General features: G+C 43.4%; 1 protein-coding gene across 1 annotated transcript in view; it reads right to left on the minus strand.

Annotated features, from left to right (window-relative positions):
• Positions 1 to 2,253: 2,253 nt before the first annotated feature.
• LOC124116468 (phosphatidylinositol 4,5-bisphosphate 3-kinase catalytic subunit alpha isoform-like) overlaps positions 2,254 to 25,897 on the minus strand; it is a 37,207-nt gene continuing 13,563 nt past the window's right edge. Inside the window, exons 9-21 of the mRNA XM_046477809.2 lie at positions 25,386 to 25,519; positions 21,414 to 21,526; positions 17,773 to 17,854; positions 16,281 to 16,445; positions 15,054 to 15,157; positions 13,398 to 13,557; positions 12,810 to 12,919; positions 11,316 to 11,437; positions 10,144 to 10,222; positions 9,173 to 9,340; positions 7,787 to 7,904; positions 6,560 to 6,711; positions 2,254 to 3,779 (exon numbers count right to left, since the gene is read on the minus strand). Coding sequence (XP_046333765.2) covers positions 3,515 to 3,779; positions 6,560 to 6,711; positions 7,787 to 7,904; positions 9,173 to 9,340; positions 10,144 to 10,222; positions 11,316 to 11,437; positions 12,810 to 12,919; positions 13,398 to 13,557; positions 15,054 to 15,157; positions 16,281 to 16,445; positions 17,773 to 17,854; positions 21,414 to 21,526; positions 25,386 to 25,519 — 1,772 coding nt within the window. The 3' untranslated portion in view covers positions 2,254 to 3,514. The remainder of the gene's footprint in view (positions 3,780 to 6,559; positions 6,712 to 7,786; positions 7,905 to 9,172; positions 9,341 to 10,143; positions 10,223 to 11,315; positions 11,438 to 12,809; positions 12,920 to 13,397; positions 13,558 to 15,053; positions 15,158 to 16,280; positions 16,446 to 17,772; positions 17,855 to 21,413; positions 21,527 to 25,385; positions 25,520 to 25,897) is intronic.

Consider the following 25,897-nt stretch of genomic DNA (forward strand, 5'->3'; position numbering starts at 1 on the left):
GCCTGAAGTGATGCAGGTCTCAGACATTTACCACTTTGGTGAAACCCACGAGCATGGATATGTTGCTGACAAACCTAGAATCATTATTAGGGAGAACCGGGATTTGAACCCACAATCATAGGTTCCTGGCATAATCAAGGGACGCAACTCTGCACAGTGAATAACTGCGACGACTGGGTAATCTGTGCCTTATAACATTATTGGTCAGTTGAGCATGGAAGCAAGGCCAGTTCTGTTAAAGTGCAGGATGTTTAACGTTCTCGCAGTAACCTGGGCCTGTGTTCAGTACTGAAGTAGTCTCCAAATATCGCTGGCCAGTTGGGCTAGCTAGCCTCAAAATTGAGTACCCAGTTCCAAATTTCACTAACCTAAATAAGCTCCAGTATATTCATCCCCACAATGACATTGGTAATAAAAGTTTGTTAAGTAACACAGTTTGTGATTGGTTAAACTACAACCAATCAAAACACATTTGTTACACACAATGTTACAGTGACAAGATGAAACAGGGATAATTCTAATCTAGCAACAAATATTTGTTATGGATATTAATTATATATTTTTAATTTATGATGATCTATTGATGTACAGAAATGGGAGAACTTTTGTGTGCATAAAAAAATTGCCCGTTACAATTTCAGTAGCCAGTCATTTAGCCTGAGTGAAAGTTTGCTGGCCATAGACCAGCAGGCTATCACACACGGCCTGTGTTTACTCTTGTAAGAGTAGGGGGCACGGGTGGCCGGTCGTCAAAGGCGCCGCGATTCGCTTTTCAGAGTTGCGTCCCTTGGGCACGCCAGAAATCTATGATTGTTGGTTCGAATCCCAGTTCACCCCGATTATGTTTCTAGGTTTGTCAGCACCATATCCGTGCTCGTGGGTTTCACCGAAGTGGTAAACGTCTGAGACCTGCATCACTTCGGGCTTTCCTCCCACATTAAGCTGACACGCCGTGATATAACTGGAATGATGTTAAAAGCAGCGTTAAACCCAACTCACTCACTCACTCATGTCAGTGCAGCTTGGATCATAGCAGCCAGTCTGAGGATAGATATAAATGTTTCAGTCCTAGGTATTATTTAAAAAGTCATGTTACTTTTTGTTAGATTTCTGTAGTCATTTCTAATCAATCAAAAACATTAAAGTGATCAGTCGAAAAAATAAGAAAAAATAATAATAATTTTCTCTTTTCACTCCTGTGGGCCAAATGTGTTAAAAAAAAAAAAAAATGAAAACCAGTCACTTTATTGTCTGCATGCTTATCCTAGTATGTGTAAAATCTATATAGTAGACAAACATGACACGTAAACACACACAAGTATTAAATTTAAATATCACATTTTACATTAGACTATCATTTGGGTTACGGTAAATATTTTTCTTTCTACAGCATTATTTGAGTCGGGACATATTTGGAAATAAAACAATCCATTGTAACTTAGGAACCACCATTTATTATTTGTGTGGGGGTGTGTTTTGGGGTGTTGGGTCTTTTTATGGGTGTTGGGGATTTTTGGGGGTGTTGGGTTTTTTGGGGGGTGTTGGGGGTGTTGGTTTTTTGGGGTGGTGTTGGGGGTGGTTTGTAAGCAACAAGATTTTCTTTAATCACTGCTTCATAACATGTTGTCTTTGAAAGGCAGAGCAGAACAAATTAATTTTTATCACAAACATTTTCTACACAACATCAATGATATCCTGTGAACAATTATTTTTTAGCTGAGGACTAAGTATTTGTTTTCCATTTAATTCCTCAACAAATTATACAAAATCAATAATTGCCCCATCCCCGAATATCCAATGGCTAGTCCCGTACAGATGAAACACAATAACCACAAACTCCTCAATAGTAAATAAGTAAAATATCACACTACGCCAAGTTAAGATATTGTGTAAACTTTGAGGATGATTGAACACATGTAAAAAAATCAGCGCAGAAACTGGAAACAAGTTCAACACAGCATGAGCAAAGAAATTCAGTTTGGCAATCTGGTTCCATCTTAAAATAAGTTTATTTTCTTTGTCCTTTTAATAATTAAGAATCAATAAAGCACCAAATCCATGCTCAAAGCACTACATTCTTATTCCGGTCAGTGGATGCACTCTAATTTCATTCTCAGCTCCATGGGGAGCATACATCAGAGTTTTTCCACCTTTTAACAACTCTTGTTGATATATTTGATATCAAAAGACACTCGGGTGGGATACTCCGTTTTGAATATTTTATGTCTGTTTCAATTATTTTTGTCAGCTGGGCTACCTCAATGATGGTTAACGATCAATGGGTAAGGTAAATAAGTGTTTACCAGAAGTGAGATATAAATTTGTTATTCCCATCCTAGGGAGTCTGTATAAGATTAATACTGACTTCCTGTCTACGCCCCCTTTCCTGTTCATCACTCACAAATTGTGACAATGTGGAGATACATAAAGGTACACGCAAGATGGCTTGTTTCCTGTGTGGACAAAATTGCAAAGGACACTGACACAATCAAGCGAGGTTGGGAGAAGGCAGGATTACTGTGAGGTAACAGTGACACTGTCATTTGTGATGTATAGTGTGACCATTCTGCATTCATTTGTGTTTTTAACTTATTGAGTAACTTGTGGTTCTGGTTGATGATTTCAACATTTGATGACGTGTTGCAATGAATAAAGTATGTATGTATTAGTTATACTTATTTTTGAGTTTTTAATTTTTGCGAATGAGTCTCGTTCGCAAAACTCGCAATAATAAAACGGTCGCAAAAAAATCCCTGTTTACAGTATATAAAGTACATTGATTGGTTACTAAATATATGTAGAAAACAGGAGTGAAACAGAAGTCACTGGAGGGTAGATATCAATTTTTTCATAACAATAGCAAAATCCATCCAGCTAAGTCTTATACCAAGTGTATGTTTTACCATGAACTAGCTGATGCAGATGTAGTGACTTCTGGAGGGCAGTGGTCTTGATGAAAGATGTACACTGTTCTTGCTTACATACATATCTGTCTGACATCGTTATATTAATCTTTTTCCTGTCTTACAGAATGTGAGTGGATGTGAGTGTAAATGGGAGTCTATATCAATGTCCAATTGAAAAAATAAAATAAAATTGAGTTGATCATATTCATTCCTCTAAAATCAATCTTACCATCAACATCACCAGCATAACAATAGCCTCTGAACTTCATTTCATAATATTACTTATGTTTTCTAAACTTGTCTTATCTTTTCTTGTCTGGGCCAGGCACTACCCCTGGCACTACCCCAGGCACTACCCCTGGAACTACCCCTGGCACTACCCCTGGTCTTATCTGGACATAAAATATCAATTACAATTTTTGCTTCATAAGGTCTTGAAGCAACATTGTTAGAGTCTGTGAAATGGGAATTGATGATTGGAACTTTAATTCACAAGACAAATCAAATAGTCTTCATTCAAATAGTTAATCTACTTTAGTTACAAAATGGGATTTTAAACCATGTTTAAGTCGGATGATTGTCACTCAACATTCACAGCCTCCATGTGATCACCACAAGCCCTTGACGTTGTGGCAGAGCCAGTCCACCTTGGTCGTCCACTGGCCTCCGTAAGCCTTCTGGAGCTGCTCGATGAAGTACTTGACAGCCTCCTTCTCCGTCTTCTCCACTGACAGTGTCTTGCGTATGTACTCAATGTCGTCGAGAGACTGGAGCTCCGGGATTCCGCACGACAACATCAGCGAGAACAGGGTGATCAGCAACCGTTTATTTTCCCGCAGGACGACGAAGGCAGATACACACAGCTCCTGGAACCTGCAATAACACCCCAAACAGTGAGAGTGTGTGTGTGTGTGTGTGTGTGTGTGTGTGTGTGTGGTGTGTGTGTGTGTAGTCTGTGTGGGTGTCTGTGTGAAGTGAGTGTGTGTGTATGTCTGTGTAGTGTGTATCTGTGTGTGTGTGTAGTCTGTGTGTGTGAAGTGAGTGTGTGTGTATGTCTGTGTAGTGTGTATCTGTGTGTGTGTGTGTGTGTGTGTGTGTGTGTAGTCTGTGTGGGTGTCTGTGTGAAGTGAGTGTGTGTGCATGTCTGTGTAGTGTGTATCTGTGTGTGTGTGTAGTCTGTGTGTGTGAAGTGAGTGTGTGTGTATGTCTGTGTAGTGTGTATCTGTGTGTGTGTGTGTGTGTGTGTGTGTGTGTGTGTGTGTGTGTGTGTGTGTGTGTGTGTGTGTAGTCTGTGTGGGTGTCTGTGTGAAGTGAGTGTGTGTGTAGTCTGTGTGTGTGAAGTGAGTGTGTGTGTATGTCTGTGTAGTGTGTATCTGTGTGTCTTGTGTGTGTGTGTGTGTAGTCTGTGTGTGTGAAGTGAGTGTGTGTGTATGTCTGTGTAGTGTGTATCTGTGTGTTGTGTGTGTGTGTGTGGGTGTTTAGTCTGTGTGGGTGTCTGTGTGAAGTGAGTGTGTGTGTATGTCTGTGTAGTGTGTATCTGTGTCTTGTGTGTGGGTGTGTAGTCTGTGTGTGTGAAGTGAGTGTGTGTGTATGTCTGTGTAGTGTGTATCTGTGTGTTGTGTGTATGTGTGGGTGTGTAGTCTGTGTGTGTGTCTGTGTGAAGTGAGTGTGTGTGTGGGTGTGTAGTCTGTGTGTGTGAAGTGAGTGTGTGTGTATGTCTGTATAGTGTGTATCTGTGTGTGGGTGTGTAGTCTGTGTGTGTGAAGTGAGTGTGTGTGTATGTCTGTATAGTGTGTATCTGTGTGTGGTGTGTGTATGTGTGGGTGTTTAGTCTGTGTGGGTGTCTGTGTGAAGTGAGTGTGTGTGTATGTCTGTGTAGTGTGTATCTGTGTGTGTGTGTGTGGTGTGTGTGTGTGTGAAGTGAGTGTGTATGTCTGTGTAGTGTGTATCTGTGTGTGGTGTGTGTGTATGTGTGGGTGTTTAGTCTGTGTGGGTGTCTGTGTGAAGTGAGTGTGTGTGTATGTCTGTGTAGTGTGTATCTGTGTGTGGGTGTGTAGTCTGTGTGTGTGAAGTGAGTGTGTGTGTATGTCTGTGTAGTGTGTATTTGTGTGTGGGTGTGTAGTCTGTGTGTGTGAAGTGAGTGTGTGTGTAGTCTGTGTGTGTGAAGTGAGTGTGTGTGTAGTCTGTGTGTGTGTCTGTGTGAAGTGTGTCTGTGTAGTGTGTATCTGTGTGTATGTGTGTAGTCTGTGTGAAGTGTGTGTGTGTGTGCATATGTGAGTGTGTGTATATCTGTTAACACATTCCAATTGCCGGAAGTCCTGTAGTTATATGTTTATTCTGTGTTTCAGTGTTTAGATTTTATTTGCATTCGTAATTCAAGATTACGCATAACTATATCCAATCCTCTAGCAGGTAGAAATGGACAATTTAGGGGTTTGGCGGTATACAACTGTGTGCGGACACGAATGTAAGCTTTGGTTAAAGTATATATTTAAGAAGGTAAACCACATTGTCTATATACATACATGACATAAATCTATTTACATTGTCATTATAAAAAATCCCTTTATGATAAAATAATAACAGGTTTAAAATCATAAATATGTTTGTGATACAACCCCTATTCGAATGCATCACATTTGACACTGCCCCCATCAGTCATGTGATGAATGCCAAGGCGGGAGAAAGAGTCACCTGATCACCTCTTTCGACAAGCATGGGATACAGGGGACCTATTCTTCCCGGAATCCACAGGTTGCCATATATTGGATATTTTAGGTAGAGGACTTGATGAGAGACGATTATAATACATATGAAAATAGCACTTTACTCTATTTGCATCACCATGGAAACCACCAGGGTATGACACACAATCAACCTCGTCACGGATGCTGACCACCCGACCCCTTACGTTGCCTCCTGGGACACGCACAGGTTGCTGGAGGCCTGGTCTAACCCGGAGGCCTGGTCTAACCCGGAGGCCTGGTCTGACCCGGAGGCCTTGTCTTAACCGGAGGCCTGGTCTAACCCGGAGGCCTGGTCTAACCCGGAGGCCTGGTCTACCCTGGAGGCCTGGTCTAACCCGGAGGCCTGGTCTAACCCGGAGGCCTGGTCTAACCCGGAGGCCTGGTCTAACCCGGAGGCCTTGTCTAACCCGGAGGCCTGGTCTAACCCGGAGGCCTGGTCTAACCTGGAGGCCTGGTCTAACCCGGAGGCCTAGTCTAACCCGGAGGCCTGGTCTAACCGGGAGGCCTGGTCTAACCCGGAGGGCTGGTCTAACCTGGAGGCCTGTTCTAACACACATGGGTTCTTTACATCAGTGTCGGAAAGTGTTTGAATTAGTAGTGGATTTATGGATGTCAACTTCTTTATTATGAGGAACACAATGTTTTGGAGTATATACGTACTCCTTCGTCAGGTGAATGAATGCTTTGTAACGGAGAAACTTTTCACAACAATGTCTAAAAAATGAAGAGTAGAAGGGCTTGAAGGTTATGTATTCCAAATTAAACTGCAAAAGTGAAGACATCTTGATTTTTTTGCAGAGAAAATATTATCGTGCTTTTGGACACGTAGAGGACAAGGACCAAAGACATAAATCTGCATTGACGATGTCAAGGTGACCTAGAGGATGGTAACTGTGTTGTACTTACCGCTCATACTCCTTCTGTTTCGACGGCTGGTCCGCACCCTTGGCTATCACTCGGAGGAAATCCTCAGTCAGGACAAACGGAACACGCTCTCTGTTGATCCCAAACTTTTTCTTTCTGTGGTTTAAGAAATGTCCAAAATCTATATGGAATACCTGAAAAATATTTTAATATTTTCAACAATATCTGCTTTGCAAGTTTCCTCCATGTCAAGGGGCCCCTGTGACCCACTCATTCAAAGCTGTATAGAGTTGTCTCCCTTAATTGTGCTATAATTTATGATGGTTATGATCATTGCCTTGGCATTGTGGGCTTCTTCCAAGTAGTAAATGTCTAAGTCTTACCTCTGAGCCCGTCATGCAGTGATTCAACTGTAATACTGCTGAATGCATTGGTAAATAGAGAATCTCACCCGAGTGTCTTTTGATATCAAATATATCAACATGAGTTGATAAAAGTGGGAAAACTCCAAGGCCTGCCGAGGATGTTTTCCACTTTTATAACCGAGTGTTGATATATTTGATGTCAAAAGACACGAGGGTGAGATTTTATTTATCATCCAACATCATTCTTTCAACTTTTTCAGTTTGTAGAAAGTAATAAGCAGTGTCTTAAGTGTAAAAAGTACTGCTAAAAGCTTCAGTAGCAGAGCCATTAGTGATGTCATTTGATTGTGACGTCATGGTAACCAATGACGTCACAATGGTCTGCAAAGCATTGTGATGCAATTTCATTGCAGCGATATCTACAGTATAGATATCGCTTGATCTCACCCAAGCAATATCTCCTGTGGGAGCCAGTTTTGGATGATAAACCCAAATCACAACTCCCACATCTAAACTGGATTCATGGCACAAACATTGACCCAAAGAACTGACCCAAAAGTACTTCCAACTTGATCCCCCCCCCCCCCCCCCCCCCCCCCTCCCGCTTTTCCTAGAAGACCAGTTACGAGTTTTCTGGGGCCAGTTTCCCCAATCCTCAAGGGCCAGGTTAATTAATCATGAGGCGACTAACGGGATTGGGTGGTCAGACTCGCTGACTTGGTTGATGCATGTCATCGATCCCAGTAGCGTGGATCGATGCTCATGTAGTCAATCACTGGATTGTCTGGTCCAGACTTGATTATTTACAGATCGCCATCATTTAGCTGGAATATTGGTGAGTGTGGCGTAAAGCAACAAATAAACAACAAAAATAACTGAAAATTAATTTTTCAGTTTCTCTCACCTGTCCTTCTTCCGTCACCATGATGTTCCCTGGGTGCCTGTCGCCGATGCCCAGCACGAACGTGGCGACGCAGTATCCAGCGCACGATCTGGTAAAGGCGTCGATTGCTTGGTCATACCTGTACAAATGCCCAGGATGTTGTTACCACAAATGAGCGGGCCACTGTAACTTGATAATGCCCTGATATTTCTTGATGACGGAGATAGGTGACGTCACGTTCAATAGTGACGTCATCTGGTTTGTTCTTTGATGTTTCCATGTTTCTAATAGTGGGTCAGTGACATTCGTGTTGATTGCAGTATAAATGATTCAGAACCGATATTGTTGTTTCTTTTTATTTGACAACAAATTCAATACATTTAAACTATAATAATGGTAACGCTATTTTTCAGGGCATTATCAAACCCTCGGTCTTTTCAACTGCCCTCCTTCGCCAGGCATCGAATGTGCAACAGTCAAAATCGTGACTATGAAGATGAGTGTTCTCGCCAAAGGAGATACCTAGGGGTGGAAGCTATTAGGGCTGGGACGAGTCCAAATTTACTACCCAGGTACCCGATCCCCTATTACCCGGCCCTACCGGGTACCCACTGCAGGTCTCAAGAGTTGGGAACAAAATGTCTGATTGGGAATTGTTTTATTGCAGCCCTGGCCAGAACTATTTAGATTCTTGTATCAAACGATCAATACACTGACGTTGACTGAAGTTTTATCTTTACTGAAACATATACCAGCCAAAAGGAATGTGTGCGTCAGAAAGAAATGCGAACATTAGCTGCTTGTAGTGTAACCAATGAGCTATAGTGAGTTTTTGTCATCAAACAATATATCACGTGACTAACCGAGTCCGGGTAGTCCTGTGGGTACCCCGGTCCTACTCATGACCTACCCGACCCAAGTACCCGTCCCAGCCCTAGAAGCTATCGCTCGTCACGCCGGGCTTGTTTCCCCACATCAGTACAATCTCAGTGAGGCTCATTTCTGGTGCCCCTGCCATGTTATTGCTGGAATATTACTAAAAGTGACCTGTGAAGATCCGGGGTAGAATAGGTCTTCAGCAACCCATGCTTGCCGTAAAATGCGACTTTGCTTGTGGTAAGAGGCGAGTAACGGGATCGGATGGTCAAGCTCGCTGACTTGGTTGATGCATGTCATTGGTCCCAATTGTGTTGATAGATGCTCATGATGTCAATCACTGGATTGTCTGGTCCAGCCCGCCTTCATATAGCAGGAATATTGCTGAGTTTAGCATTAAACAACAAACAAACAACACCAAAAGTAGTGTAATACTCACTCTTCTATCGATTTTAGTGGCCTCTTACAACAAGCATGCAAGTGCTGCAGACGTATTCTACCCGAGTCGTATGCTATAGCCCAAAACTGTACCTGTCTGCATTCTTCTCCTTGATCCACCGATGAAGCTGGGAGGAGTCCATCTGTATGGTGGCCCGAGCTCCCCCACCGGACTGTATCGACGTAATCGTCTTGGCGTTCCGAACTACCTGAATGAGACCCACATCCTTCCCTGTCGCCAAACATGCATAGGGAATCATCCTGAAAAACAAACACTCTGTAGCTCCGCAGGTAATCTAACTTTGTGCATTATTCCAGCTCTATGATAGCGTTAAGTAAATGATTGAGTCTTGACCAGATAATCTAGTGATTGATATCATGAAAATCTATGCAACTGGAATACAATGACATGCATCAACCAAGTCATCGAATCTGACCACCTGATCCTGTTAGTAGCCTTTTACGAGAAGCATGGGTTGCTTAAGTGAGTGAGTGAGTGAGTGAGTTGGGTTTAACGCCGCTTTTAACAGTATTCCAGTTATATCGCGGCGTGTCAGCTTAATGTGGGAGGAAAGCCCGAAGTGATGCAGGTCTCAGACGTTTACCACTTCGGTGAAACCCACGAGCACGGGTATGGTGCTGACAAACCTAGAAACATAATCAGGGCGAACCGGGATTCGAACCCACAATCATAGATTTCTGGCGTGCCCAAGGGACGCAACACTGCACAGCGAATCGCGGCGCCTTAGACGACTGGGCCACCCGTGCCCCCGGGTTGCTTAAGAGACAGGATATTTTTCCAGTTGCTGCTTTGAAACATAGGGCGCCAAACAAAGACATTTGTTTCATCAGGCTTGTCAAGGAAACAATTTTTAATATAAGGTAAAAACCTCAGGATGATAGATGTCTCATAAATTATTTTAATTAATGCAGAACTAGAAGGTTTAGAAATGTATTCTCATCCTTCGTAATATTTTCATTTTGTTTTTGGGGATAGCTATTGCCCCTGGTCGGTCAGAACATTGTCACTGTAGGTGGTCATGTGCAGATATTTGTTCCCCCACCTGAGGTCGAGGCCTTCAGCCTTCCAGATGGTGTCCATCAGCCGGATGACCTGGAGAGTCAGCATGTCCTGTCTCAGATCTGGAACAACAATCACGATTCAAGTAGAACCTGTGTCTTCCTGGGCTGGTTACAAAGACCACCAGGCACTGTAGCTCACCGAATAGTTTCTTGAATGATGGCAACATTATTTCACAAAGGTCGTAATACAAAGGCCGTCATGAATATACAGATAAAAGTATCACCAGTTCTACACAAGAGACACTCTTCATGCTGGCTGAGTATAGGACAACATTACATTGTCAATATGATTGCAGAGACAGTCAAACCTCAACAAGGAAATATGTACGAACATCTTAAGGTGAGGCGAGGTGAAATGGGGTTTAACGTCGCGTCCAAGATTATTACACTTATATAGCGACATGCATGCACGTGTGTTTGTGTCGCTGCTTGTACTAGTCTGGACTAATGCGGATTTATATTGCTAGCACACTGAGATACCATGCCGCAGTTTAACATGAATACCCCACTCAGACACCGTATACTGACTCCGAGCCAACCAGTCCTTGTTTTAGCCCCTTAATGCCGAGCTCCAGACAGGGTAACAACAAGTACCATCTTTTAACGTCTTTTGGTATGACGCGGCTGGGGATTGAACCCCGGGCCTTCCGCTCTCCGGGCGGACGCTCTACCATTAGACCACGGAGGCGGTCCACGAACATCTTAAGCTTGATACAGCCATTTGGTGCAGTGTGTGTTCGTTCCCTGCTGCTGTAGCTATAGTCCATCTGTGTCACATTGTGTGGAAGGGAACCCTGTTTTTTGGTCCACTGAGCAAACGAATTAGCCACGCAAAATCTCACCCTCGTGTCTTTTGATATCAAATATATCAACACTCGTTGATATATTTGATATCAAAAGACACTCAGATGAGATTCTCTATTTAACAACTCTTTGAAAATTATTCTAAGTACATCATGGTGTGTCAATTTTGTTTAATGTCGGAGGAAAAACGGTAGTCATACAGGATATTACCCACATTGCTGAAACCAACAAGCACGGGTATGGTGCTGACAACGCAGGAAAGATAATCTGGGTGAATCCAATGGTCATAAGTTCCTGTAATGCCTAAGGGACACAACTCTGAACAGCACTTTATAACAGAAAGGCTCACCATCACCATTCTTGAAGATGACTCTGTAGTCGAACTGATGCATATCTTTCATGGGGTCTGGGTTACTCCACACCAGCCACAGGGGGCGCTTCTTGGAGGTCATGACAGCACAGTCAGCTTGTCTGGAAACAGGACATGAGGGCTGGAATGAGTTGGGTGTAAGGACACTTTGTTACCATGACATCACTGCATGGCAACTGGATGTGGTAGGCAATGTTCTTTATCATATCTCAATGTCAGAATGATGAGACCTGATAGAATACTATGCATCCCACCTTGGAGGGAAATAAATCCCTTATACCGCACCATGAGAAAGACAGGCTGCATGTGGATTTCTGAGAGGCGGAATAAATCTCTTATACCCCACCACAAGCAAGACAGGCTGCACGTGGATTTCTGAGAGGCAGAATAAATCTCTTATACCCTGCCATGAGCAAGACAGGCTGAGCATGGATTTCTGAGAGGTAGAATAAATCCCTTATACCCCACCAAGAGCAAGTCAAGCTCCACATGGATTTCTGAGAGGCAGAATAAATCCCTTATACCCCACCAAGAGCAAGTCAAGCTCCACATGGATTTCTGAGAGGCAGAATAAATCGCTTATACCCCACCAAGAGCAAGTCAAGCTCCACATGGATTTCTGAGAGGCAGAATAAATCGCTTATACCCCACCAAGAGCAAGTCAAGCTCCACATGGATTTCTGAGAGGCAGAATAAATCCCTTATACCCCACCAAGAGCAAGTCAAGCTCCACATGGATTTCTGAGAGGCAGAATAAATCCCTTATACCCAACCAAGAGCAAGTCAAGCTCCACATGGATTTCTGAGAGGCAGAATAAATCGCTTATACCCCACCAAGAGCAAGTCAAGCTCCACATGGATTTCTGAGAGGTAGAATAAATCGCTTATACCCCACCAAGAGCAAGTCAAGCTCCACATGGATTTCTGAGAGGTAGAATAAATCCCTTATACCCCACCAAGAGCAAGTCAAGCTCCACATGGATTTCTGAGAGGTAGAATAAATCCCTTATACCCCACCAAGAGCAAGTCAAGCTCCACATGGATTTCTGAGAGGTAGAATAAATCCCTTATACCCAACCAAGAGCAAGTCAAGCTCCACATGGATTTCTGAGAGGTAGAATAAATCCCTTATACCCAACCAAGAGCAAGTCAAGCTCCACATGGATTTCTGAGAGGTAGAATAAATCCCTTATACCCCACCAAGAGCAAGTCAAGCTCCACATGGATTTCTGAGAGGTAGAATAAATCCCTTATATCCAACCAAGAGCAAGTCAAGCTCCACATGGATTTCTGAGAGGAAGAATAAATCCCTTATACCCCACCAAGAGCAAGTCAAGCTCCACATGGATTTCTGAGAGGCAGAATAAATCCCTTATACCCTGCTTCGTAGCAAAAAGCTGGCACAAGCTAACCTCAGCTCAATTGAGCAGCTTTTTTCTATCAATTGAGGGTGGGGGGGGTGGTGGGACTCACATGATCTCCCCCAGGATGTGGGCTGTGTTGAGGGGGGAGATGATTCTCTTGAGCGCCTCCTGGTAGTCAGGCTGCTGCAGCTGCTCCTGCAGGAACTTCATCTGCTCATCCTGAAAGAAAAAGCATAACAATGTGATTAGGAAATTATGAGTCCAACATATACAAGTGCAACTGACAATTACCAGTTGACAGCAATATACGGCATAGTCACTGATACAACCAGAGAAAGTGTTTGAATGTGCGTTGTTCAGATTCCGTTTTTTACAACCTGATTCCTGTTTAATAATTCCTAGTTTTTGTAAATCCTAGTTTTATATGAACAAATGGCAACTTCCATGAAGCGTGTGATTCCTTTTGACCCTACTTTACAGTGACTACCGCTTGTAGTCAGAAATATTCCATGTTTATCAAAGCGGCATATAAATGATCAAACCTGGTCCAGGGTAAAGTACGAGCAATATCACACCATGACAAGGACCCGCAATCAGCCAATCAAGGAGCACTTAAGTGTCATGACAAGCAGAGGTACTGAGGACAAATATATATTCCTATTTGGCAAATGAACAGCCTTATTAATTAATTGCTTACATCTTTGACCACTGACTTGAGCATGATGGTAAGTCTGGTGAGCTTCTCCAACGCCTCCACTTGCTGACTCAGCTTTTTCAGGAATGACCCACATCCTCGACAGTACGCCTCTAACACCAGCCCAAACCTCAACCGAGATGACGTGTGGTGCATCTCCGATCTGGAGTGAGTGAGAAGTGAGTGAGTGAGTGAGTGAGTGAGTGAGTGAGTGAGTGAGTGAGTGATCGAGTGAGTGAGATTAGAACGGTGTTTCAGTCATATCACAGTGTGAGGTAAAATGGGATTTAATGTTCAAAATTATTTCACTTTTTAGCGATGTGCATAGTGCTTGTACCAGTCAGACCAATGCCGTTTTAAAGAGCTAGGCCATGAGATAACCTGCTGCTGTTAAATTTGAATACCCTACTCAGACACAGTACACTGACTCCATGTCGGCCAGTTCTTAATGCTGAGCATCAGGTAGGGTAACAACAAGTACCATATTTTACTGGTAAGCCATGGATGGGGTAACAGGTATGGTGTCCCCCAAATGGGACTACTACGACTACTACGACTACTACGACTACGGCTACGACTACTACTACTACTAAAAATGATAATGATAATAATATTTCCACACCACTCGATTGATTGTGGGTGTTTACCACTTCACTGAGGCCCAGGAACATCAATATTAAATGTAACAAGTATTCACCCTTTAAACTAATAATTTTACAAATAACATTCATAACAAAACTTAGAAAAGTGAATGACCTTGACATTTGACCTATATTTTAGAACAAATTCTAATACATATTTATTTAACAACAAAGTTAAGCATTGCTGTCAAATTCAAGGTCAATTTGAGGCTTTTTATGGACTCTCAAGGCACGTGAAAATTTAAGGTTTTTTCAAGGTAGATCCAAAGACGTATTCACATCTTTGGTAGATCAAATTTCAGGGAATTTTCAAGGCAGATCCAAATTCAAGGCCTTGTCAGACTTCTGACCTAACTCCTTTTTTTAGCACCACATATTGAACGACTTACAGATGACAGAATGACAACAACACCGACCTACTTGGATTACTAAAAGACTACAAACAACCGATTGTGGTATTAGCTAAACCCTAAATGGGCCCCATCCTTAAATGGGCCTCAGCCAAAGACAGGAGAGGGGAGATAACTCTCATAAGATGCGACTGACTGCAAGCACATGGCATCAGGCACAGTTTTGTACACAGCTACACTTACAGTGATTAAACACAGTTAATGAACGGAGATATCTTCGTCACCACACCCATGGGACGTACTTCAGCTGAGGTGAGGTGAAATGGGGTTTAACGTCGCATCCAAGATTATTGCACTTATATAGCGATGTGCATGCACGTGTGTTTGTGTCGCTGCTTGTACTAGTCTGGACTGATGCCGATTTATAGTGCTAGCTCACTGAGATACCATGCCGCATTTGAACATGAATACCCCACTCAGACCCAGTATACTGACTCCGAGCCGACCAGTCCTTGTTTTAGCCCCATAATGCCGAGCGCAAGACAGGGTAACAACAAGTACCATCTTTTAACGTCTTTTGGTATGACGCGGCCGGGGATCGAACCCCGGACCTTCCGCTCTCCGGGCAGACGCTCTACCACTAGACCACGGAGGCGGTCGGGACGTACTTGAGATGCCAGAAGAAGAAATTTCCTATCCTCTGAGACAGAAGAGCTCTCTTCAGCAGGAATGTGGTGAGGGGATTGTCCAGGTATGGCTCGTACTTGAGGGCCTGAAAACAAACACAACACAGAAATACGTATCTTCCCCGCCAACAACACAACTAACCAACTTGTCACGGACCAGTTAAAGGCATTTCTATCCCTCCTGAAAAACTTTTGTTTGTTTTGTTTGTTTGTTGTTTAATGCCGCACTCAGCAATATTCCAGCTATATGATGGCAGTCTGTTAATAATCGAGTCCGGACCAGACAATCCAGTGATTGACATCATGAGCATCGATCCACGCATTTGGGATACGATGACATGCATCAACCAAGTCCGCAAGCCTGACCACCCGATCCTGTTAGTCGCCTCTTACAACAAGCATAGTCGCCTGTTACGGCAAGAATGGGTTGCTGAAGACCTATTCTACCCTGGACCTTCACAGTTCGTAGGATAACTACTGGATCTGTATCTGTCTCTGTACTGCACCTTAACTCCACTGCCTTACAGGGTCACTCATTCGATGACTTGGTGGTCTTAGGAACTGGACTTTTATCTGCAGAGTTGCAGCCCTTAGCCGTGACAGGATACTCTGGCCAGGGGTTTGAATCCTTCTTGAATCACCTTCTTTGGTATGTTAATCATTTTTGTTTGTTTTTGTTTAACACCATACTCAGCAATATTCCAGCTATAAGGCATCCTGTGAAGAAATCAAATCTGGGCCAGACAAACCAGTGATTGACATAATGTCAAACATCCCGTGTTGTCAGGGCACCACGCCGCAATCAACCAATCACTGTGTCAGACACCTGATCCTTTTCGTCATGACTCTCTTCCTGTACCGACTGTCTTGTCAAAGATCCACCGTGCAGCTTATGGCAGAATAAGACAGGCAGATGGCAGTTATACACATGGATAACTCAAATGATCAAAACAAATCAGAATCCAAAAGAAGAACTGCAAGGGTAACCCATAATCACAGGTGGCTAAGGGAGGCAACTGCATAACAAATTACAGTGCCTTAGATGGCTGTGTCACCCATGTGTCCCTCCAACAGTCAAGGGTAATCCACAATCACAGGTGTCTGGCACGGCTAAGGGAGGTAACTCTGCACCACAAATTACAGTGCCTGAGACAACTGAGTCACCCATATTTCCCTCCAGGAACAGGATAACTTGGAATGAGTGGCTACCTGCACAAGCTGCAGAAGATACTGAGATAGTTCGTCATCATGGAGACCACGGTCCAGACATTCCACGGCAAACTGTCGGACCCTCAGATCGGAGTAGGAGCAATCCAACAGTTCCAGGGCCACCTCTGGCAAAACCGAAGGCCATCTTCTCAACAATACATACAGCTGCAATACAAAAATACAACATGAATCCTACAGTCTCAACAATACATACAGCTGCAATAAATGACCATTCTATAATCACTTGACAGAACCCACCATAGACGCCATTGCCCACACAGAGACCCCAAGCTTCAATACTTGCATTAAGACGATATAACAATTTCACTTGGCAAGCATTAGACCATTGTTCAATTCTCACAGTAAGACTATATAACATTTACACTTAGCTAGTAATATACCATTGTTCAATTCTCATAGTAAGACTATATAACAATTACACTTAGCTAGTAATAGCCTGTGTTCAATTCTCACAGTAAGACTATATAACATTTACACTTAGCTAGTAATAGACCATTGTTCAATTCTCACAGTAAGACTATATAACAATTACACTTAGCTAGTAATAGACCGTTGTTCAATTCTCACAGTAAGACTATATAACATTTACACTTAGCTAGTAATAGACCATTGTTCAATTCTCACAGTAAGACTATATAACAATTACACTTAGCTAGTAATAGACCATTGTTCAATTCTCACATTAAGACTATATAAAATTTACACTTAGCTAGTAATAGACCATTGTTCAATTCTCATAGTAAGACTATATAACAATTACACTTAGCTAGTAATAGCTCGTTGTTCAATTCTCACAGTTAGACTATATAACATTTACACTTAGCTAGTAATAGCCCGTTGTTCAATTCTCATAGTAAGACTATATAACAATTACACTTAGCTAGTAATAGACCATTGTTCAATTCTCACAGTAAGACTATATAACAATTACACTTAGCTAGTAATAGACCATTGTTCAATTCTCACAGTAAGACTATATAACAATTACACCTAGCTAGTAATAGACCATTGTTCAATTCTCACAGTAAGACTATATAACAATTACACTTAGCTAGTAATAGACCATTGTTCAATTCTCACAGTAAGACTATATAACAATTACACTTAGCTAGTAATAGCCTGTGTTCAATTCTCATAGTAAGACTATATAACAGTTACACTTAGCTAGTAATAGACCATTGTTCAATTCTCATAGTAAGACTATATAACAATTACACTTAGCTAGTAATAGACCGTTGTTCAATTCTCATAGTAAGACTATATAACAATTACACTTAGCTAGTAATAGACCATTGTTCAATTCTCACAGTAAGACTATATAACATTTACACTTAGCTAGTAATAGACCATTGTTCAATTCTCACAGTAAGACTATATAACAATTAAATTTAGTTAGCAATAGACCATTGTTCAATTCTCACAGTAAGACTATATCACTAATGGCCCCCTGCATGTTTAAACATATACCCACCTGTGCCACATTCTCTCTATTGTTCCACTTGACCGAGCATAACAACTTTGGCAGAGATTGGGGCAACTTTAAACAAAGTTCCCTGTAACAAAACAGCAAATATTCATGAAATTCCATGGCTTGACTTTATATGAGTGACCAAAAGGTATATGGCACTGCAATTTGTTTTGCACAGTTGTATCCCTTAGCCATACAAGGATCTGATGACCCTGCAATAAAAATATTAATTTTAAGCTTGTGTGGCTTTTATGGGACAGCATAGGTCCCCAGTGACAAATGCAGGGACATGGATCGCCCAGGTGTCCGAGGCAATGCAATTTGTTGTGTTGAGTTGCCTCCCTTGGGCATGCCAGGAACCTATGATCCATGAGAACAAAGTTGTAAACCTCTGAGACATGCATCACTTCAGGCTTTTCTCCCACATTGAGCTGAAACACCATAACATACTCACTGCCAAAAGAAACGCAAACTATAGGAACGTAAAGAGAAGTATGTACGTTAAGAAGAGATGTTTCTAATGTGTACCACTTAATGAAAAAACTAACAATCAGTCAAGTGTTACCACAGTGTCTTTATTCTTATGCTGCACATGATTTTCAAATTTACACGCTAATCCTGCACGAGACAATGGTGCATCTCATGGATCTATGATGTCCCATGTGATGCCTTTCATGAGCTTCGGATCACACAACATACCAGTATGTTCTTTTGTGCATCAACCAATCTAACATCTCTTGAATGTGAGTAAGTCTTCATATATTAACCAACATGTAATCTTATTCGCGTTTCTTCTGGTGAGTATGTAACTGGAATACTTTTCAAAGCAGCATAATAAATCTCTCTCTCCCTCTCCTGGTACCCGGGTTGGGTCAGGTAATAGAAGGTCAGGTACCTGAGTTGAGTCAGGTAATAGGGGGTCAGGTACCCGGGTTGGGTCAGGTAATAGAAGGTCAGGTACCCGAGTTGGGTCAGGTAATAGGGGGTCAGGTACCCGGGTTGGGTCAGGTAATAGGGGGTCAGGTACCCGGGTTGGGTCAGGTAATAGAAGGTCAGGTACCCGAGTTGGGTCAGGTAATAGAAGGTCAGGTACCCGGGTTGGGTCAGGTAAAAGAAGGTCAGGTACCCGGGTAGGGTCAGGTAATAGGGGGTCAGGTACCCGAGTTGGGTCAGGTAATAGGGGGTCAGGTACCCGAGTTGGGTCAGGTAATAAGGGGGTCAGGTACCCGGGTTGGGTCAGGTAATAGAAGGTCAGGTACCCGAGTTGGGTCAGGTAATAGGGGGTCAGGTACCCGAGTTGGGTCAGGTAATAAGGGGGTCAGGTACCCGAGTAGGGACAGGTAATAGGGAGTTAGGTACCCAGGTTGAGTCAGGTAATGGGGGGTCAGGTACCTTGGTTGGGTCAGGTGATAGGGGGTCAGGTACCCGAGTAGGGACAGGTAATAGGGAGTTAGGTACCCAGGTTGAGTCAGGTAATGGGGGGTCAGGTACCTGGGTTTGGTCAGGTAATAGGGGGTCAGGTACATGGGTCGAGTCAGGTAATAGGGGGTCAGGTACCCGGGTCGAGTCAGGTAATAGGGGGTCAGGTACCCGGGTTGTGTCAGGTAATAGGGGGTCAGGTACCCGAGTCGAGTCAGGTAATGGGGGGTCAGGTACCCGGGTTTGGTCAGGTAATAGGGGGTCAGGTACCCGGGTTGTGTTAGGTAATAGGGGGTCAGGTAACCAGGTCGAGTCAGGTAATAGGGGCTCAGGTACCCGAGTCAAGTCAGGTAATAGGGGGTCAGGTACCCGGGTTGCATCAGGTAATAAGGGGGTCAGGTACCTGGGTAGGGTCAGGTAATAGGGGGTCAGGTATCCAGGTAGGGTCAGGTAATAGGGGGTCAGGTACCCGGGTTAAGTCAGGTAATAGGGGGTCAGGTACCCGAGTTGGGTCAGGTAATGGGGGGTCAGGTACCTTGGTTGGGTCAGGTGATAGGGGGGCAGGTACCCGAGTAGGGTCAGGTAATAGGGAGTTAGGTACCCAGGTTGAGTCAGGTAATGGGGGGTCAGGTACCTGGGTTTGGTCAGGTAATAGGGGGTCAGGTACCCGGGTCTAGTCAGGTAATAGGGGGTCAGGTACCCGGGTCGAGTCAGGTAATAGGGGGTCAGGTACCCGGGTTGTGTCAGGTAATAGGGGGTCAGGTACCCGAGTCGAGTCAGGTAATGGTGGGTCAGGTACCCGGGTTTGGTCAGGTAATAGGGGGTCAGGTACCCGGGTTGTGTTAGGTAATAGGGGGTCAGGTAACCAGGTCGAGTCAGGTAATAGGGGCTCAGGTACCCGAGTCAAGTCAGGTACCCGGGTTGCATCAGGTAATAAGGGGGTCAGGTACCTGGGTAGGGTCAGGTAATAGGGGGTCAGGTATCCAGGTAGGGTCAGGTAATAGGGGGTCAGGTACCCGGGTCAAGTCAGGTAATAGGGGGTCAGGTACCCGGGTCGAGTCAGGTAATAGGGGGTCAGGTACCCGGGTTGTGTCAGGTAATAGGGGGTCAGGTACCCGGGTCGAGTCTGGTAATAGGGGGTCAGGTACCCGGGTCGAGTCAGGTAATAGGGGGTCAGGTACCCGGGTTGTGTCAGGTAATAGGGGGTCAGGTACCCGAGTCAAGTCAGGTAATGGGGGGTCAGGTACCCGGGTTTGGTCAGGTAATAGGGGGTCAGGTACCCGGGTTGTGTTAGGTAATAGGGGGTCAGGTACCAAGGTTGAGTCAGGTAATTGGGGGTCAGGTACCCGGGTCGAGTCAGGTAATAGGGGCTCAGGTACCCGAGTCAAGTCAGGTAATAGGGGGTCAGGTACCCGGGTTGCATCAGGTAATAAGGGGGTCAGGTACCTGGGTAGGGTCAGGTTATAAGGGGTCAGGTATCCAGGTAGGGGCAGGTAATAGGGGGTCAGGTACCCGGGTCAAGTCAGGTAATAGGGGGTCAGGAACCTAGGTAGGGTCAGGTAATAGGGGGTCAGGTACCCGGGTAGAGTCAGGTAATAGGGGGTCAGGTACTCAAGTTGAGTCAGGTAATAGGGGGTCAGGTACCCAGGTAGGGTCAGGTATTAGGGGGTCAGGTACCCGGGTAGAGTCAGGTAATAGGGGGTCAGGTACTCAAGTTGAGTCAGGTAATAGGGGGTCAGGTACCCAGGTAGGGTCAGGTAATAGGGGGTCAGGTACTCAAGTTGAGTCAGGTTATAGGGGGTCAGGTACCCGAGTTGGGTCAGGTAATAGGGGGTCAGGTACCCAGGTAGGGTCAGGTATTAGGGGGTCAGGTACTCAGGTAGAGTCAGATAATAGGGGATCAGGTACTCAAGTTGAGTCAGGTAATAGGGGGTCAGGTACCCAGGTAGGGTCAGGTAAGAGGGAGTCAGGTACCCGAGTTGGGTCAGGTAATAGGGGGTCAGGTACCCGAGTTGGGTCAGGTAATAGGGGGTCAGGTACCCAGGTAGGGTCAGGTAATAGGGGGTCAGGTACTCAGGTAGAGTCAGATAATAGGGGATCAGGTACTCAAGTTGAGTCAGGTAATAGGGGGTCAGGTACCCAGGTAGGGTCAGGTACCTGGGTGATTGGTTTTAACCCCTAGGCTGAGCCCAGGTGTCAGTCTGACAACGCTTGTGTTAAACTACCTCCTATTCCACAGGAGATCTTTGTCCTGCTCCGACAGATCCGACAGAGGGTCTTTGCTGATGATGTCTTCCAGCATCTTCCGGTCCCGCTCCAACTCTTGCTTTGTGTCGATCTGAAAAAATACATATATTTCCATGGCCAAAACATATTGAAATTGATATATTTGGGTTTCAAAATGCTGGAGAACAACCAATCTGGGATCAAATGTAATGAGCCCAGCTCTCAAAATGCGGAACACTATTCCTCCTCACAGCACCGGACATTTAGCGGTTTGGTCATGTCCATAGATTCGAATCTTCAATACTTAAATACATAAATTAGGCAAGGGAATGCCACATCTAAATAAATGACACCTGAAATCTTAATGGTATACATAGTCAACTTTCATAATGCCAACATCAGCTTCATGAGTGAGTGAGTATGGATTTACGCTGCTTTTAGCAATATTCCAGCAATGTCATGGCGGGGGACCACATTGTACCCATGTCGGGAAGCGAACCCCTGTCTTCGGCATGACGAGAGAACGCTTTAACCACTAGGCTACCCAACCGCCCTGCAAATTCATGACAAATGTTGCCTACGTGTTTGTGATGCAAGTTCAACTGTTTCGAACATTAAATATAAACTATAAACTTAAATATTATTTGATATATAGACTACAATTCTACACTGACTGGGGAAATGTGTACATACCTTGCATACTGACAGTGGACATTTTAAATCCCTTAAGTAATCCCTGGCATACACGCCCACATTATCACGTTATCGGATTGGTTTATGGCATTGGTAACGTTATCAATGATATGATAAAAAATTGTCTTTCAGTAGAGACCCAAACAATCGATGCGTGTCATAAAATACAACTAAATGCCTCGTTGGCTCGGTGGATGGTGTGTCACTGCATCCCGATGACATGGGTTGTTTCCAAACATATCAACAACTGGTTTTCTTGGTCCCAACTCGATTATTTACAGGCTGCCATCACAAAGTTTGAATATTTGCTGAGTGTGGCGTTAAACAAACATATTTGTGAGAGAATATAGCGGATTTATACATCCACTTGTTTTTCTTTTATAGACAAATCGGCAGTTGTGGTTCACGTGAATACAGACATGTCACTCACTTTTGCTAGAAGCCCTTCACTTTCTGTATCTGTCCTGTAATTATTCAGGTTATTCTCTCGTAGCCTCTGTGGCCTAGTGGTAGAGTGTCCACCTGGAGAGCAGAAGGTCCAGGGTTCGATCCCCGGTCGCGTCATACCAAAAGACTTTAAAAGATGGTACTTGTTGTTACCCTGTCTGGCGCTCGGAATAAGGGGTTAAAACAAGGACTGGTCAGCTCGGAGTCAGTATACTGTGTCTGAGTGGGCTATTCATGTTAAACTGCGGCATGGTATCTCAGTGGGCTAGCACTATAAAATCGGCATCAGTCAGGACAAGTACAAGCAGCCACACACACACACAAACATGCACGTCGCTATATAAGTGCAATAACCTTTAACGCGACGTTAAACCCCATTTCACCTCAACTCACCTCACCGTAACCAGAGACCATATAATAGAGGGACGGCCCTCTAGCCTATGTGCGAAACCATCAGTGCTACGGCTTGTACTGCGCAGCCTGTCCGGAAGCGAGCAGAAACGCGTTAACTGCAGTCATCGCTGTCGCCTTTTTTTCCCATGCAAAAGATATATTTTACAAAACAAAATTACACTCATGTATTTCTTAACATTGTTAACATTACAACTGAGATTTGTTGGTGCCCTAAAGCATGTCGTTGTCACTGTATTTGATGACTGTGATCACGCTTTGTCTTTGTCCGAGAGAACAAAATGGCGCACATGTAAAATCGGCAAAAGTGCAGATTTTGATTTTCAATAACGGCCTCTAATTCGCAATGAAAGTCCTTGGTTACCAAGGTGTATAAAAAGGATATATGTTACAAATTGGCTTAGTGCCATTTACAAATTTAGGGCGGATGCGATATTTCAGATTTTGACTCCAGAAATGGGACTAAATCTGACTTTTCCCGAAATAATTACACCACAACTCTTAATTTCCGCATGCTTTCAGACGAATGTGTTCCTATCATCGGTCCTGAATTAAATAGTTTTACATTCATCACGATTTCCCCTTTGGCTTGGTACCAAAGTTATTTAGGTACGATCGGTAGTTTTTTTTGTATGATTTTTGGCGCAAGGCCATATTTTACGTCACATATTTTAAATTAAATTACTATATATAGCAGACGAAATAACATGCATTTTGTCTGTGATTATCATCCGCATATATCTTTTGAAACATTATACAAAGTGACATATTGTATGATATTAGAATTGTTTTTGTAAGACACGTATTTTTTTTACCTTTGCTTTCGCCATTTTTTCGTAAGTTTAACTTTGTTTCAGTTAGGCTTCTATCACATATCGCGCAGATACTATATACTATAATACTACATATTTGTTATCTTCTGAAGATTTTGTCTGTATTAAACATGACTACATTTAATCAATTATTTATTTTATGCCGTGTAAATATTGATTATGAGCAAAATGATCTTGGCCTAAACCCAATCATAATAATGTAAATATGATGAAGGTACTACTTACTTTGTGTATTTACACAACAATAAAAACATCATACAAAAATAAAAATCCGTTACATGAAATATTTGTATTATAAAATTATCATTTGCTTTGTAAATGCCAAGAAAAAAAGAAGGATTATATCGGCAGTCGTCGGGAGAGAAGTTCCAGACAACAAGGTCGAAGGTGTCAAACTTATCTCGCTCCGGCAAACCCTATTATCACTGCTAGCCCCAAACTGGCATTAACCAATAACATTTGATTCTTTCGAAGCCCATTGTCAGACACATCGAAAATTCATTTAACAACGCTCGTAGTTTAATGTGTATTTTTAATTCATTGGAATTATTAGCATTATAAAATAGTAGCGAATTTACATGAAATAAAAACATTAATATGGCGTCATTTTTTTTCTGGCTAATAGTAAAGCATTTACACCAGTCGGTGATCATGCATTTTTGCAAGTAAATCTAGTCTGGACTTAATATAAGATATGAAGTTAATCTGGAGATATATTTTGTGAACATCGGGAATAGGGTGATATGTTACAAGTGTCTTCCCTGCTTCTGAATGAGTTTTATTTACACTTCCTGAGTTCCTGTGCAATTTACCGGATCGTAGTTTTCTGTGGCGTTCGTAGTAGATTTGGTATATTTGTTTATTTATAATAGTTAACAATTGCAGCATAAAATGAGATATGTAAATTGAAATAAATGTCCCGGAAGACACACATGTTCAGCAAATAATTTGCAGCCAACTGACATGTGCTAATGAGAGATATCATACAAAAATCTTTGTAATCCGCTAAGAGACGTCCTTTTATTGGATTGTCGCTGGTCGTAGTCGGAGAAATCTCGGCTAAGGGAATTAACTCTTACCCCGGATATTATGTAATATTGTTTACGTGGTTACCAGAATGGTCAGTCGTGAATGTCTGCGCATCTATTGCGCATCTGCAGCGGTACAGGGAGGTTAACAGCAGGGTGTCGGGGTGTATCAGTTACATGCCAGACCGTAGCGCTGATGGTTAGTGATAAACTGTTGGTGAGGGCCGTCCCTCTATTATATGGTCTCTGCCGTAACCTAAGCAATGAGTTTTCTTACCAAGAGAGCTAGCTGCTACACGCCGTATGGAGTACCACAAATAAACTAGCCACCCTCCTGAATTTACAGACCGCCGTCATATAGCTGGAATGTTGCTGAGTGCGCCGTGAAACAACAAACCAACCAACCAACCTGAAGCTATCTCTGAAACTACAGAACACAACAACTTGAAATGTCATTGTGCTGATTCAGCATTCAGCGTTTGCCCCACCATATCTGTAGGTCCCAGTACCGCTCAACGCGGTGTTCAACACGACGGAGACAGACAGGTCTCCAGCCTACCTCAGAGTACTTGTCCCTATCAGTGATGTGGTTGGCCAGTTGTTCCAAGTGAGACTCGGAAGGGTACTGCACTGGGTGGCTGAACTTTATGAATTCAATCTCAAGACACGGACAGTCTTTGTCCTGGCTGGACCCTGAAACACGTGAGCATTTAGTCTGGATGTTTTGTATGTATTATGTTTTATTATCATTTACCCTTGACTCATTCGCTACCCCATGGGTTTTCTGGGTTAGAATGGGTCCCCAGCAACCTGTGCTTGTCTCCCCATGGGGATTCTGGGTTAGAATTGGTCCCCAGCAACCTATGCTTGTCTCCCCATGGGGATTCTGGGTTAGAATTGGTCCCCAGCAACCTATGCTTGTCTCCCCATGGGGATTCTGGGTAAGAATAGGTCCCCTGCAACCTATGCTTGTCTCCCCATGGGGATTCTGGGTTAGAATTGGTCCCCAGCAACCCAGCTTGGACGCCATGAGTATCAAATCTGGCCATGAGTATCAAATCAAGTCTTGGT

Source organism: Haliotis rufescens, unplaced genomic scaffold, assembly GCF_023055435.1.
Source record: "Haliotis rufescens isolate VD_foot unplaced genomic scaffold, xgHalRufe1.0.p SCAF_42, whole genome shotgun sequence".
In the NCBI taxonomy this organism is placed as follows: Eukaryota; Metazoa; Mollusca; class Gastropoda; order Lepetellida; family Haliotidae; genus Haliotis; species Haliotis rufescens.